This window comes from Phasianus colchicus, chromosome Z (genome assembly GCF_987193195.1).
Source record: "Phasianus colchicus chromosome Z, bPhaCol1.hap1.1, whole genome shotgun sequence".
Lineage (NCBI taxonomy): Eukaryota > Metazoa > Chordata > Aves > Galliformes > Phasianidae > Phasianus > Phasianus colchicus.
Window position 1 is genome coordinate 29,703,041 of NC_143476.1, and position 14,195 is coordinate 29,717,235.

The 14,195-nt window shown below is 36.6% G+C and overlaps 1 protein-coding gene across 1 annotated transcript in view; it reads right to left on the minus strand.

Annotated features, from left to right (window-relative positions):
* ADGRV1 (adhesion G protein-coupled receptor V1) overlaps positions 1-14,195 on the minus strand; it is a 247,086-nt gene that overhangs the window by 40,085 nt on the left and 192,806 nt on the right. Inside the window, exons 87-88 of the mRNA XM_031607653.2 lie at positions 10,178-10,335; positions 660-781 (exon numbers count right to left, since the gene is read on the minus strand). Coding sequence (XP_031463513.2) covers positions 660-781; positions 10,178-10,335 — 280 coding nt within the window. The remainder of the gene's footprint in view (positions 1-659; positions 782-10,177; positions 10,336-14,195) is intronic.

Here is a 14,195-nt window from a genome sequence, read left to right on the forward strand (position 1 = left end):
TTACAGGTGCTTTCCCATCCATGATATAGTATCCTCTGTTCTGTAAACAACTACATAACATGCACTAGAGTGCTGAGTTCAGTGCAACACAGGACTGGCTGGTTCAGCCCTTTTTTCAAAGGGCTGTTTTTATTTTTGGGGGGAATTAATCATAACATCTATTCTACGTTTGATTTTTTCAAGAAAAATATCTCTAATTAGTCAATGCTGAATGAGAAAAGCCAATCCTCAAGATTCACCCCAAGACAAAAAAATCACTGTTACAGTAAAGCTTTGTGTTTGTGTGTTTGCTTTAAAAAAAAAAAAATAAAAAATAGAATTAACAGACAATGAAAACTGAAAAAATGTGTTTCTTTATGAAGGCTGCAGAAGCTTTAGTCTTACTGCTATAATCATCTCAGTAACATTACATGAGTAAGGAAGCAATTTTCTTTCCCAGTTTATAAACTATGAAATTAAATGCATGCAATTATGGCAGTTGTTTCAAAACAGTGCACTTCTTGCACTAACATACCTTCTATATGTGAATTTCAGAAACAGGCACACATCACCATTAGCACTTACAGTGTGACACACGCAAACCACTATTTGTTTCTGCATTTTGTTCAGCCCAAACACCAGATGTCTGCAGGACAGAAGGAAGCGGTGGCCACTCTTACCTGCAGGCTATTGAAGATGATGAAGAAGACCAACATCCAAAGGTGCCGGTAAGCCATGTGCAGTCCTCCCCACAGCCAAGTGATGGAAATCAAAGCAAAGAGGTACAGCACCAGAGGGATTTCTGGAAGGCAGAATCAGAGGCTTTCAGTTGGTGTGAAGAAGCACTTTTTAAGCATTATGCAGGCAATGGACATCTGAAGCTAGGGGCAAAGCCTTGTGGGTGGGATGAGCCCACAGGATGCACAGCAGAGATCCTGGCAAACTCTGGGAACTCGTGAAGGAAACAGATTTTCAGGAATTGAGGGCAAAAGAGAACAAATGTTAGTGTTGTTCGCACAGAAAATTGCAAAGGCTCTGGCTTTTCAGTGTATTCTGATTTGCTATTGCTTTTCCTGCAAACCAAATATGAGCATGCATGCCTTATAAAATGTCAAGAGAATGTCTCTGCTCCATTGAGGAGTCTGCCAAAGACAAAATTTGCACTGATTAACTGCATTCACATTCACAAACAAACATGCAAAACTGGCCTAAAGCCGATACGTGCGGCAGCATTTCGCATCCCTCTCTGTATTCACAGTGTGAGGGATTTCAGGAGCGCTGTCATGAAGGCTCTTGCATGAAGCAAGCAGCAGGATGTTTAGCTCTCAGCCCCAGCCCATCCTGCTCCTGACACCCAGGCCCCAGTTCTGACAAAGTCCATGACAAAGTCCATGTTTGCCTGCTCTACAAGCTGAGAGGTGCAGAGGTTCTGTGTGAAGCATTGCCCCTCTCAATGCCAGCCAGCCACAGTGCACCAGTGTAGAGTTCTGGGGAAGCATTGTTTGAGAAACTCCCATTATACTCTCCTTAAAGTCCGCAGGGGGAAAGGAAAAATGCCTCACGGCCTCAACAGACATTTAACAATTTTCTATAGTAGCTACTAATATACACAGCTAGCAGCATGATTCTTTCACAGTAATTAAAAATGTAAAGTTCTCTAAAGCACCAGATGGCATATTAAGAAATCAAGCACTAGGATTCCTTTTTATCCTACACTGCATACACAATGAACTTAAGTACTTACTAGGCATGTACTCCACAAAGTTCATTAAATTGGCAAGGACCTGACAATCTCAAAATATGGTTACAGAAATAACCTAATAAAGCAAAATAAAAAATGAATAAACTTACATAAAATGCCGTGTTTTTTAGATTTATCTTTCTGAAGGTAAATTCAGTAATTATCCACAGAGAAACTCCTTGATTTACTTATGAACAGATATTAAGGGAAAAATATAATTATTATGTTAAATACCAACATAATTTAATAAAATTTAGCTCTTTAGAAAGCACAAATGATGCAATGGACTGGCAATTAATGATCACTAATGTGGGCATACTCTAAGCACCATGCAAAGGTAAAAGTTAGCAGTGCAGAGAACTTTCTGAGAAAGTTGAAGTAATGACTTGGCTATTGCATGACACTGCAATATAGTTCAACTCAGGTGGAGAGCTGGGAAGAGAAGAAAGGAAGTTACTGGAGGACAAACTGCGGGCAGCAGAGCATGAAAGAACAGCTTGATTGTTGCTTTTACAACAAACACCACATAAGGAAGGTTACCACAATATTAATCATGACCTAACAGTTCTAGATCATTAGACATAAAGCTGAAGGAGACAATCATTAAGCTGTCTAGATCACATCAAACACTTTTGATGTACAGTGACCTGACTTTATTATCTTCAAATCTGTGTGAGGGCTAGCTCTGATAAAATCACTGCCATCCCAGCAGAGCAGAACTACCTCAGGTAAAAAGAGAATTAAGCTCACTAAATCTAGCAAGATCTCTAAGAAACACACCTTCAAGAGTAACTCAGATAAAGGTTGACGTAACAAATGCTACTAAGTGCAAATGAACCAGTTACACATTTTATATACGTGGTAAAATAATAAAAATGGCCTTCTGATACCTGTTTTTTACCACATGCTGAATATGGGTACACTGAATATCATGCTTCTGACAGAAGCAATTGCTTCATTATCAATACTGTAAGGGATTAACTCAGAGATGGACTTTGCCAGTACTTAAAGTCTCAGCTGCTTGAATTCCCTTCACCCACATTCTTATAAAACAATTAGTTGTATTCTCATTAAAAAAAAATCCTCAATAACTAGAAATATATCAGAAAATTTATCAGAAAATCATCAACAATTCATCTGAAGTTTATTAAAATAACATTGCATAAGAGACGAGGATGCCAATAAAAAGGTTTAGAACGATCCAAAACAAGTCTAGTTATCTGCGCTTTCCTTCACACGGAGAGGAAACTGACAACTCCTCTCAAACAAACAAGTCTATTTCTGGACAGAAGTAACTTCTCTTACAAGAACTGTACTCTGAATTCAAGTGCAGTAGTCACGCATACAGTACTTGAATAAATCTCAGAAGATAAAAGACTGCAGTTGGCCAGCAACTCCTTATCAACGTGAGGTAGGTGAGGCACTGTCAAGCAGTTTTGTTGGGCATTATATATATTTGAACTGTGATAGTTCTTTTTTACATGATTAACATAAATTTTTTAGTACTTGGACTGATTAAAGGTTTTGTTTAAGCAACAGTCAGTCCACCTACTCCTTAAATACTTCTCTATCTATCTATCTATCTATCTATCTATCTATCTATCTCAATCTATCTATCCATACAGACATAACGTATGCACATATCACCATCCTGACTGTTCATAACTCCTGAAACATCTCTTCCCTTTTTCTTAACTAGAAATTTAAGAGACAGTTGATGATTCCATAGAGATAAATGCAGCTCGTGAAGCCCTAGATGCAGGTGCTCAGTGTAAGCAGACTTATTGCAGTCCAAGCTGGTATTTGACCACATGAAATTACACTTTATTTACCAAATAGCTCTCTTTGCCCATGGTCTCTCACTTCTTCCCAACTGCTGAGAAAAGATTTTGTTTATTATTAACTTATCTATAAACCCAATTTTTTTCTGCAATGCCTGCTGTTGTAAGGACTGTCTGACCCTGTAATCCTTTTTTATGGGCAGTAAAACTATAATTTTACTAAAGTAGGGGAGTCCTTAAACACTCTAGATTTTTGTCCAGCAATTTGCATTAAAAAGATGCTGCTGAGAATTTGAAAGAAAGCCTGAAATATTCTCAGCACATGTTTGGATTACAAAATTCATGAACCAGGAAAAGTTATGAAATGGTGGAAACACACAATTTCCTTAATGAGAACCTGGAAGGAGTTGTACTGGGAGAGAAAATTTATTGAGCTTTGCTTCCAGGAAAGGCCTAAAAAGCTGCCCAAACACAGTACTGTCCCAGCATTTCTCCTGTTTACAACTCAGACTCTTTCGGAACCAGACAAAGTAATCTTCCAGGCATTCTACTTCACCAACTTATCTGTTCTGCTCTTGGAGATGGATTCATAAATGTATTTTAATTTGACGTAGCCATGAAACACAGCTATTCCTGTGGAGTGCACACCAATTGCGATAGACTAAGTTGATGGTGCCTGCCACTACCCATTTTAGAGGGTAGCAGCAGGGGAAATCCTCTTGCACATTCAGCCAGCTGCCCATTGTACAGAGGAAGTGAATGTCTTCTTGTCAATCCTATGCTTTACAGTTAAGAAAACTTGCACTTGGGCAGAGAGAAAACCTAACAGCTGAAAGAACCAACTACTTGCTTGAACGGAGGAGTCAGAGTAAGAACAACATAGAATCATAATCATAGAACAGGTTAGACTGGAAAAGACCTTAACGATCATGAAGTTCCAACCCCCTGATGAAGGCAAAGTTAAACAAGAAACTAAGATCATCTAATTGCTACGGAGAAAACCTATAGCTCTACTAGGAAAACTGAAATAGGAAATCAAATTGCTTTTATAGATTGCTAGAATTGCAGCTGTCTGCAGGATATCACAATTAGTCCTTTCAAAAAATCACACCAGCAAGGTAGGTAGGCGTTGATGAAGTTTTAGTGTTTGCTACCCATGAAGTAGAATGAACCTCCCAGCTTGGCCTAGATCATATATTTTAGGGGATAATATGCTATTATCTTCCTAGAAATGACAATTCAATAGAAAACAGATCCTGAAATTGCCAATTTTCTGTTTCTTCTGCCTGTGCAGTTGAAAACCACTCCTTAATGTTACATACTTGGTCTTTTTCATTACAAAACCAGTTTTAAGTTGCCAGGTAGAATATCTGGAAGTTTTCTTCTTTCTTTTATTACCTGTTAAAGACAGCATTTCCCAGGAATAAGAGTCTCAACAGTGAAAAGTTTTAAATGAAATAGAGGTTAATAAGCCTGTAAATATTAAAAAATATTAAAACTCTGAAGTATAAAGCTGAACAAGTGCTTGCAACCACCTAAATGATTTAAAAATGAAAAATAAAGAATACTGCACATTCCTAACATATCAAAATGTATTTTTACCACTGTGTTGGCTCACAGTGTGTCTGTTGCCTGAAGTGCTTTTTTTTCCCTAAAAATAGAAAGGTCAATAAAAGAATCAATTAAATAATACAGCTTTAATGATCTTTTGAGTTTACCTATAAATATTTACTGTATTTATTCTCCTCAAGTTTTTAAGATAATAATGCAACTTCAATTGTTTTTAATTGTTCTTGGCTAGACATGCAGACCTGCTACAAAACCTGGATAATCTTACCTAACATTTTTCCTAGATGACTGGGAAGAATGTGTAACTACTCAGACTGTCATTGTTTTGTGGGAGACCTATTCTTAGTAAAACATTTACAGACTATTGCTTAATAAGTCAGGGATCATAACTACAAAAATGCCACAAAAATCTTTTTCTGAAACTAAGTTTGAATGACAGTGTTCCAAGTCCTGCTGACTCCTTTTTTGATTGCTTTTGACAGCTGCTGCTTTTTGACAAGGAGTTTGGTAACAGGATTCTGTGGCCAAAATAAAGAAGTTAACAAGATTTCCTCATAGAGTTCAAAGGAGAAAATTCCACCACCACCACCACCATGCAATCAGCAACCCAAGACAAAACCTCTGATTCCAGATTGTAAATGTTAAAGAAGACTTTAACACCATTTGATACTGCAGACTAGAAAGCTGGCAATAAATGTCCATGAAATCCAACCGGAAAAAAATTGCTCATAGATAATTTGCAAAAATACAAAGCAGCAAACCTGATAAAATATCCTTGGTTCTTCTTCTTTTTTTTTTTTTAATCTGTTATTTTTTTATTCTTTGTTTTTTTTTTATTCTGAAATTAAAGAAGAGAAGCACTTATCACACTCATCACTATTAAAAAGCCTAAAATACAGGCTTCTTTAACATTCATATTTAATTTCAGGTTTTTGACAAACTTTCTCAAGAATCTTAAAGATATTTCATGGTATAATCAAATGAAAGACTAGGCCTTATTTTATTTTATTACAGTTTATGCTACTACTGCTGTATGGAGAACATGGCAAATACCATCGCAAATCAAAGAAAAGAAAATGTACCTACTCATCTTAATACAATAAAATTATTTAAAAGTATTATGCAAGATGCTAAATGAGTGCTAGGTTCACAACTATATAGGCATAAATCATGCAAATTAACTTGTTTCTGCAGAATTCTTTAGAGGAAGAAAGCTAATTTGAGCATGTGAAGCACAGTAAAAACACAATTTAAATTGCATGAGGGCAGGTGATTATTTTAAGTTATCTTATTCAGATCTTTGTTCTTTATTTCAGCTTGTAATTATACTTGTGTATTTTGTCTTTAACTGTATTTCTAAAAGCCTCAGAGGCAAAAATTTGTTTTTCTCCTAATTACAAAAAAGAAAAGCCCCTTGAGCAGTACAAAAACTAAAATATTATCCAAAATAAAACTACGATGAATACTGTGAATACTGAGGTGGCCAACACCTGGCTCTTGATTCCTAGATGCATATTGTCATCTCTGGATGAAAGCACTCTTGGCACTCACCATTCCTTTGCTTCTTTCAGGTAGATGATGTGTATCTTAAAATTCAAGATAAAGATTGTAGTGTGTAGGTTTACAGGATAAAGAATACATGTAACAACAGGTTTAGATGTATGTTCTCCCTTAGAATCAAAATCCCAGTCCTCAGCGAAATTTCCTGAGTGCAGAAGCATGGTTGGAATGTCCTGCACTTGCATTTTGGATGGCTTGTTTCTTGAGGGGATCATGTGATAGTATATGTAGATGGGTTATCCAGAATGATGTGCTATGGCCAGGAACTGCATACTACTGGGATGACAAATACACTAAGGAAATTTATAGTAGGAAAGACATGAAAAGGTAGTTACAGTTTTAAAGCTAAATATTTAAGGTATTCTTCATAAAGTTTTATTTTGGCAACAAAAGGTTTTAATCTTTAGATTTCTTCTGGCACATTTACAATCATGATACCTGAACAAAGAACAGTCTACTGCAGTATTTATGCCTAGGGCATGAAAATTAAGTTATGATGTTCCAGAAATTGAGGTCATCCATTAATGATGGTTTTGTTAGAACAAAAATACAGGTGATTTTTCAATTAATTTTTTTCCTTATATTTTCAAATCTTTGCAAAATTATGAAAAGTTAACAAACAGTTGGAAAGGAAAACAATAAATACTGGACTGCTATCTTTTTATTTCCAATTTTTGTACTTGCATATTAGGACTGTCAAGAAAAAAAAACAATCCCCTATGTATATAGCCCTATTCCAACCTCCTGTTATTACAGCCAAATACAGCTATCCTGCTTTCAGACCACCAGAGTTCTTTCAAAAACAGTCTTTCTTGCTGGAAACTTAAATATTAGTTCACCCAGAGGCTGTTTATCCAGTGCATGCTCCTGACTTGGCTGCTGTCAAGGCTAACTTTTGAGAAGTTGGTTTCTATATATAGAAGAATAATCAGTCAATAGAACATGTTTGCTGAAAGGCCGGCAGGCTGATTTACTTCAAATTGGAGCCTCTTTTCCAGCAAGCCTAATGCATATCTTTGAAAGAGGACAGTGGGGTTCAAGATGACATCCTCTGTAAATCAGATTTCACACTATTTTCCAGCACTCTTTTTTTTTAAGGAAGAAGCATTGCTTGCTTTAAAAGATAATTAATTCTTGACTCTTCCATTCCCCTTTCTTCTAGCCCTCTATTGTGAAGAAAAATTTCCTGCTCTGAGCAAGCTGTACCAACCACAGTGTAAAACAACAGCTAGTATTAGAGTGATGCTGCAGTGGTAAAAAACGGAGGGAGAAAACTCACTTATCTAGTGCTCCAGACAGGGCAGTGAAAAGTGAGCACTCTGCATATTCCTCAAAATAGAAACTTGCAAATGATATTAATTCCTTTTTACTCTCCACTACAACATTATTTATAATCATAAGCTTTTACAGAGCTATTCCATGCACATGAAACAACTGTGATAAGCTGTATGGGAAGATCACAGACCATTGGCAAAGGATACGGCAATGATTACTGAGAGCAGAACTGTGCTGGCCTAACTGTTCTTATGCAGTATTATTTTTTTTTTAAAGCCTGAAATATACCAGAATATAGTGTAAGAGATGTGACTCTGTTCAAGAGTATCCAAGATAAACTCAGAGGACTAGGAAGAACACACTCATGACAGAAAAAGAGGTACAACTAATAAGTTGTAACTAATCTATGAATGGGTAACAAACATTCCCCTCCTACAGACAGAACAAAATAATAAAGCATAATGATGACTAAGTTCATGAATATACTTTATGATGGCAGACAGAATTTATTCTGATAGCTGGATGAGACAAGATGAAACTTCTTTGTCAGGTAAGTATGAGAGCCTTCCAACAACAGGAGAAAAGAGAGTAATAATATATGTAAATTTTTAGCTTAGTCATCTACATCCCATTTTATTTGAAAATAACAGTATAAACTGCATATGAGAATACATTTCACAGTTCCTATTATTAATTTTCTATTAAAGTCAGCAATAACCTTCCTCAAGTAGAGATCACAAATTTGGAACTTCAGGTTAACTCTACATAGTTTAGGAGGTTTTTCCAGCAGTTTATGCAGTCATCTAAAGAATCTACACTTACAAGTCTTTGCTTATGGTAATGTTACTGTTTCAGAATACAGTGTGGTTTTTCAATTTGGCTTAATTGCCCTGAGACAAACATTACCTTTCAGCATATGGATATGGAATCTTCATCCTTAGAGACACTAAAAAAACCCTAGTTATTTATAAATAAATAGACCTTATTATTCAACATTGAATAAACAGCTACCTTTGTGATTGCTCCAGGCAGTCCCTTTTATATCAGAAAGAAATAAAAGCATAAAGTGCAAGTAAAGTCTTGAGTATCATATTTATAAGCAGACCTTATACAAACTCATATATAGTTCTTAATAAAGCTAACACTTTGTCACTAAGATAGAAATCAATTCTGAAGAAATGTCTGAATAATAAAACTTTGTATTCATTTTCATTTTCTCATAAAATGAATAGATCTCTAAAACACAAATGTTCAAAATAAAACAGCTCTTTGCTTCATATTATAATTAGAACTGCAAATTTGAAGACAGCTACTCTATAAATCCAAACAATTACAAGCACTGGACTGCTGAATGGAATTTTTTATAATACACTGTCCCTTTTAAGTTCAGATGATATTCATCTAACAAATTGGGAAAAATGATTCCAGACTTTTTGAAAGATTGTAAAATCTGTCTTCCTTTAGTCACTAAGAAAATAGACACATTTCTACTAAAACGCACATATTTGTCCTTGTTTATAAAACAGATTTATTTTTTCAAGAACTGCGTGAAAACAAAAGAATTATTCTAAGCTTTCCACAGAGTATCATATTATTCAGAACTGGTATAAACTGCTGCAAATTTATTTTGGGAATGTAATTGTATTTGCAATTGTTGCAGCCGAGCAAACAGACCAATACATCCTGTTTTGCATGAGACAGTTCTTTTCTTTCAAGCACATTTCAGTTATGCGAAGCACTAAGAAATTTCAAAACAGTAATGTTAACTCCAAGTACTCCAAATACTAAGTTAACATGAAGCCCACGTGCCTGCACAGCTGCAGGACATACTGTAAAGCAAGGGCCAGGCACTGCTCAGTATCTTGACCATTGTTGCACAGCCCAGAAAACGATGCTACTCCTCACCCAGCCTCTTCCCTCCTTACAAATGTATTACTTGGCATCAGCCACAGCCATGCAGGACGTCATGCTTACTTAGGTCTATTTTCATTACCAGACTAGACATAATGAGTGGTACTAATTTCTTGTATAGGCTTCACACATCTTTTTTCTCATTTTGGTAAGACAGCTCAGCACTTGCATAACTTTCATCATGAAAGTACATCCACAGACTTAAAAGGGACCACTAGCATGCTTAATCTCATAGAAATGCTTTGGTATTTATTGAGCAGTGGCTTCTGGTGGTTTCTTTTTTTTTTTTGGACTGGAGAGAACTTTCAGCACCATGCTGAAAGTCTGACTTGTTTACTCAAGGGTAGCTGATGTAGCCTACCTGCAGCATTCGTTCTTCCTCTGAAAATATCATCATAAGCTTTCCATTGTGGGGTCACTTGGTAGGCATGAATGAACACCACGAAAACCACTACCAAGCACATTAAGGGCACCAGTGCAGCAGTGAAGAGAGCAGCATACGCATTTGGAATGAAGCACCTGATGAAAAAAATGGGAAAAAATGCTCTATAAACACAAGCCATTAGTAAGTAAGAATACACTTTACAAAATACAGATCACAGAATCAAAGAATCAAAGAAATGAATCAGAGAATCACAGGGATTGGAAGAAGATCATGTAGTCCAACTGCCTGCTAAAGCAGGTTCCCTACAGTAGGTTACTCATAAAAGTGACAGATGGTTTTTGACTATCTCCAGAGAAGGAGACTCCACAACCCCTCCGGGCAGCCTGTTTCAGGTCTATCACTCTCACAGTAAAGTTTTTTTCATGTTCAGATGGAACTTCCTGTATTCCAGTTTGTGCCTGTTGCACTTTGTTCTGTTGTTGGGCACTTCTGAAAAGTGCATTCTCTTGATGCCCACTCCTTACGTATTTATAAGCAGTTTTCTACAGACTGAACAGTCCCAGGTCTCTAAGCCTTTCCTTGTAATGGAGTTGTTCCAAGCTCCTCTACATCTTTGTATCCTTCTGCTGGACTATAGCCAGTAGTTCCCTGTCTTTCTTGAACTTGGGAGCCTAGAACTTCACACAATATGCCTGTTGTCCATCAGAACACTCAGTTTCTTCTCCGCAGAACTCCTTTCCATCAGGTCATCTCCTAACTTGTACTGATGCATGTGGTTATTCCTCTCCAGCTGTAGGACTCCGCACTTGCCCCTGCTGAACATCATCATGTTCCTCTCTGCCCAACTTCCAGCCTGTCCAGCTCTCACTGAACAGCAGCACAGTCTTCCAGTGCACCAACCACTTCTCCCAACTTTGTATTATCAACAAACTTTCTGAGAGCGCATTCTATCCCTTCATCCAGCTCACCAATGAAGACGTCGAACAAGCAATGAATTCAGCAATGAATCCTGGGGAACACCACCAGCTACAGGCCTCCAACTTGACTCTGTGCCACCGATTACAACCCTCTGAGCTCTGCCAGTCAGCTAGTTCTCAATCCATCTCACTGTCCATCTATTCCATACTTCCTTTAACTCTATTCTCACAGTAATGTCAAAAAGGTGCAGTGGGTTCTGCTGGATTTATCATATATTAAGGAATATAACATTTGTACCTTAGAAGTACGCATGTTATATTTTAGCCTGACCAATATTTGAGAGATTTAAACTGTTGCAATAGAACAAATTATATTTAACCAACTCTATGCAAGCTTTCTTCACTTAATGTGATCATTCTTAGTCACCAAGGTCTAAACGGTCATTTTGCAATTTTTTTATACTTAGTTCTTAAAACCATAAATTAAATTATGAGAAATATATTTTTAAAATAAATGAACAAGTCTTAAAGGCAGGGTTCTTCTCAAGTTGCTGGAAATTATATGTCATTTGTACAATGAAGCCAAGTGCTTTTTCATTCCCACTTAAAAAAAAATTGTTCTTTCTCTCCTTACTCTTTCCATTTATTATAGTTACAATTATTTATAAAGATGTGCTAGAAACATGACTTATAACCAAAAAAAAAAAAAAAAAAGTCAAATTACACATATAAGACTATAACTTGAAGATATGGAGATGATAGTTAAAAAGAGATCTCCACTGTATGACTGATCAGGGTTTGCTGTGAACTCCCTTGAGGTAAGTATGTGCTTTAGTGTCACTGACCTACTCTGGAGATGACGCAAAACTGAGCAGCCCAAGGGACAGCTCAGGAGTCAGTATGTCTAGTCAGTATGCTCTCCCTATTAAAAGGGTGTAACTTACCCAGCCCTTCTGTTTTTCAGGTCAGCTCAACTAAATAAGTTCTGCTCCAGTGCTGGTGTAATGTACATCTAGGAAGAGCCTGGGTATTTGTTTCACTAGCATACATTATCCCTTTGATCAGGTGAGCATGCTATTAGTAATCTGTTCAGAAAGTCCTGCAAGTCCCTGGGATTTAGTTCTTTGTCACTCCCAGAGCATGTCTGGCATATTCAAGGAATCACAAAATAACTTCCAGCAGAATCCTATATACCTTGTTAGACTCTTCTTCAGAAGGCACAGGCTTAGTGAGACAATAGGCTGAAATACTGCCTGATAACATCAGTGAGCGAATAAGTAAGCAACAGGGAAGGTAGTTTCTTTGAATTGCCCAGGTTGTGCCCACTATCTCTGCTCCTGGCACTGGGCACCACTGAACAAAGCTTTGCTCTGTCGTTCCTGCATCCTCCATTCAGGGATTTATGGTCATGGATGAGATCCCGCTGAGCCTTCCCTTCTCCAGGCTGAGCAGTCCCAGCTCTCTCAGTCTCTCCTCACAGAGGAGGTGCTCCAGGCCTTGTATTGGTCTCTGTCCAGTATGACTAGGTGTCTCTCAGACCAAGGGACCCACACTGGACACAAGACTCCAGGTGTGTCTACACCAGTACTGAGAAGAGTAGAAGAGTCACACTTCCACTGGCTTGCTGGCTTCACTGTTGGTTTATTTAATCTCTCTAATTTTAATATTTATTTTTGTAACTTTTTGTTCCGAAATGTATCTTTGAATAAACTCAAACAGAATAAAGATATGAAGGTTTAATACCACAATCTATATTACTTTTAGGGATTAGACTGAAGCCAAGAATCTTAACAGAAATATATTCTCTAAAACCACATTTACAGTCAGAAATCTTATCTTTTTCAACTTGATACATTTTTATATTTCAGAGATCACACATACTGTTAAATAGCTATCTGAAAGTGTCTTGAAATGTTTCTGTGAACATTCCTTTATGCTCAGGTAACAAAAGTAGCATAAACCTACGCACTTGTTCTAAAGTTATATGGACAAGAAAATATACAAATCTTACTTTAGATTTCTTTTGGTGCAATGATCAAACAGAAAGCAAAAAACAAAACCAGCAAAACAAAACACCGAGCATCAAATTAGCTTTTCTCTTGCCTTCAATACAAAGCAATGAGACATTCACTCTGTGTATTTTTATCAGGACCAGAAATACCTTTAATATATATACATTTTTTCTCTCTTACCATAAATGTTTATTAAAACTAAGCTGGTACTTTTAAATAAGGGCACGAAGAAACTAATCTTCTTTTTAGAAAAGACATCATCTCAAATAGTTATATACATTTTAGTCAGTCTATTTATTAAGATAACCTTGGTTGGACAGCCAGAATCAGGGTGTTTCCTTGGTTTTCTTTTCTTTTTTTCTTTTTAATTTCTTTTAAATCAATAAAATGAATTCATACATTTGCTTTCTTCTCAAGGGGGTGAAGTATGCTCTTGAGCCTTTGAGTGCTTTTTGTAAACTCTTCCATGATCTTTTAATCCACAACATTCCCTAATACAAGGAAAAGGATTCCAGCTACACAAGATATGGGAGACCATCCTTTAATTCTCTGAACACTTTTAGTATAAAAAAGAAAAAAAAAAACAAACAAACATGATGTATACTGGAACAATTTTTAAGCAAAATATGAAAATTGCTAAGGAATTAAGGACTTTTTACAAAAAATTTAGGAAGATATTGAATACAAGTTCTGACATATTTTGTTCCTCTCTAAGCAAGAATTTTCTCAAATACTTCAATGCACTGAAGACAGTTTCACTCTTGTTTTGGAATGCTTGAATTCCAAGGACATCTTCCTTCAAAGGCAGCTTTAAACTACAGAAAGTTAAGTTTGTAGAAACATTTTCACCTAGTGCTCTCTTCTACTTTTGTCAACAGGTACCTACCTACCTGACTTTTATTTGTTGTATGAGTTTCTCTCTGGATCTAGACCTACAGCATTATTGTTATTATTGCTTTTAAAAATATTTCTTTTTATTTTTCTATCACTGTTACATAATGCCAGGTGTGAAGCTCAACTGCACTTACACTTCTCCCTTTCTTTAGGAACAGTGGAACTGTGGGG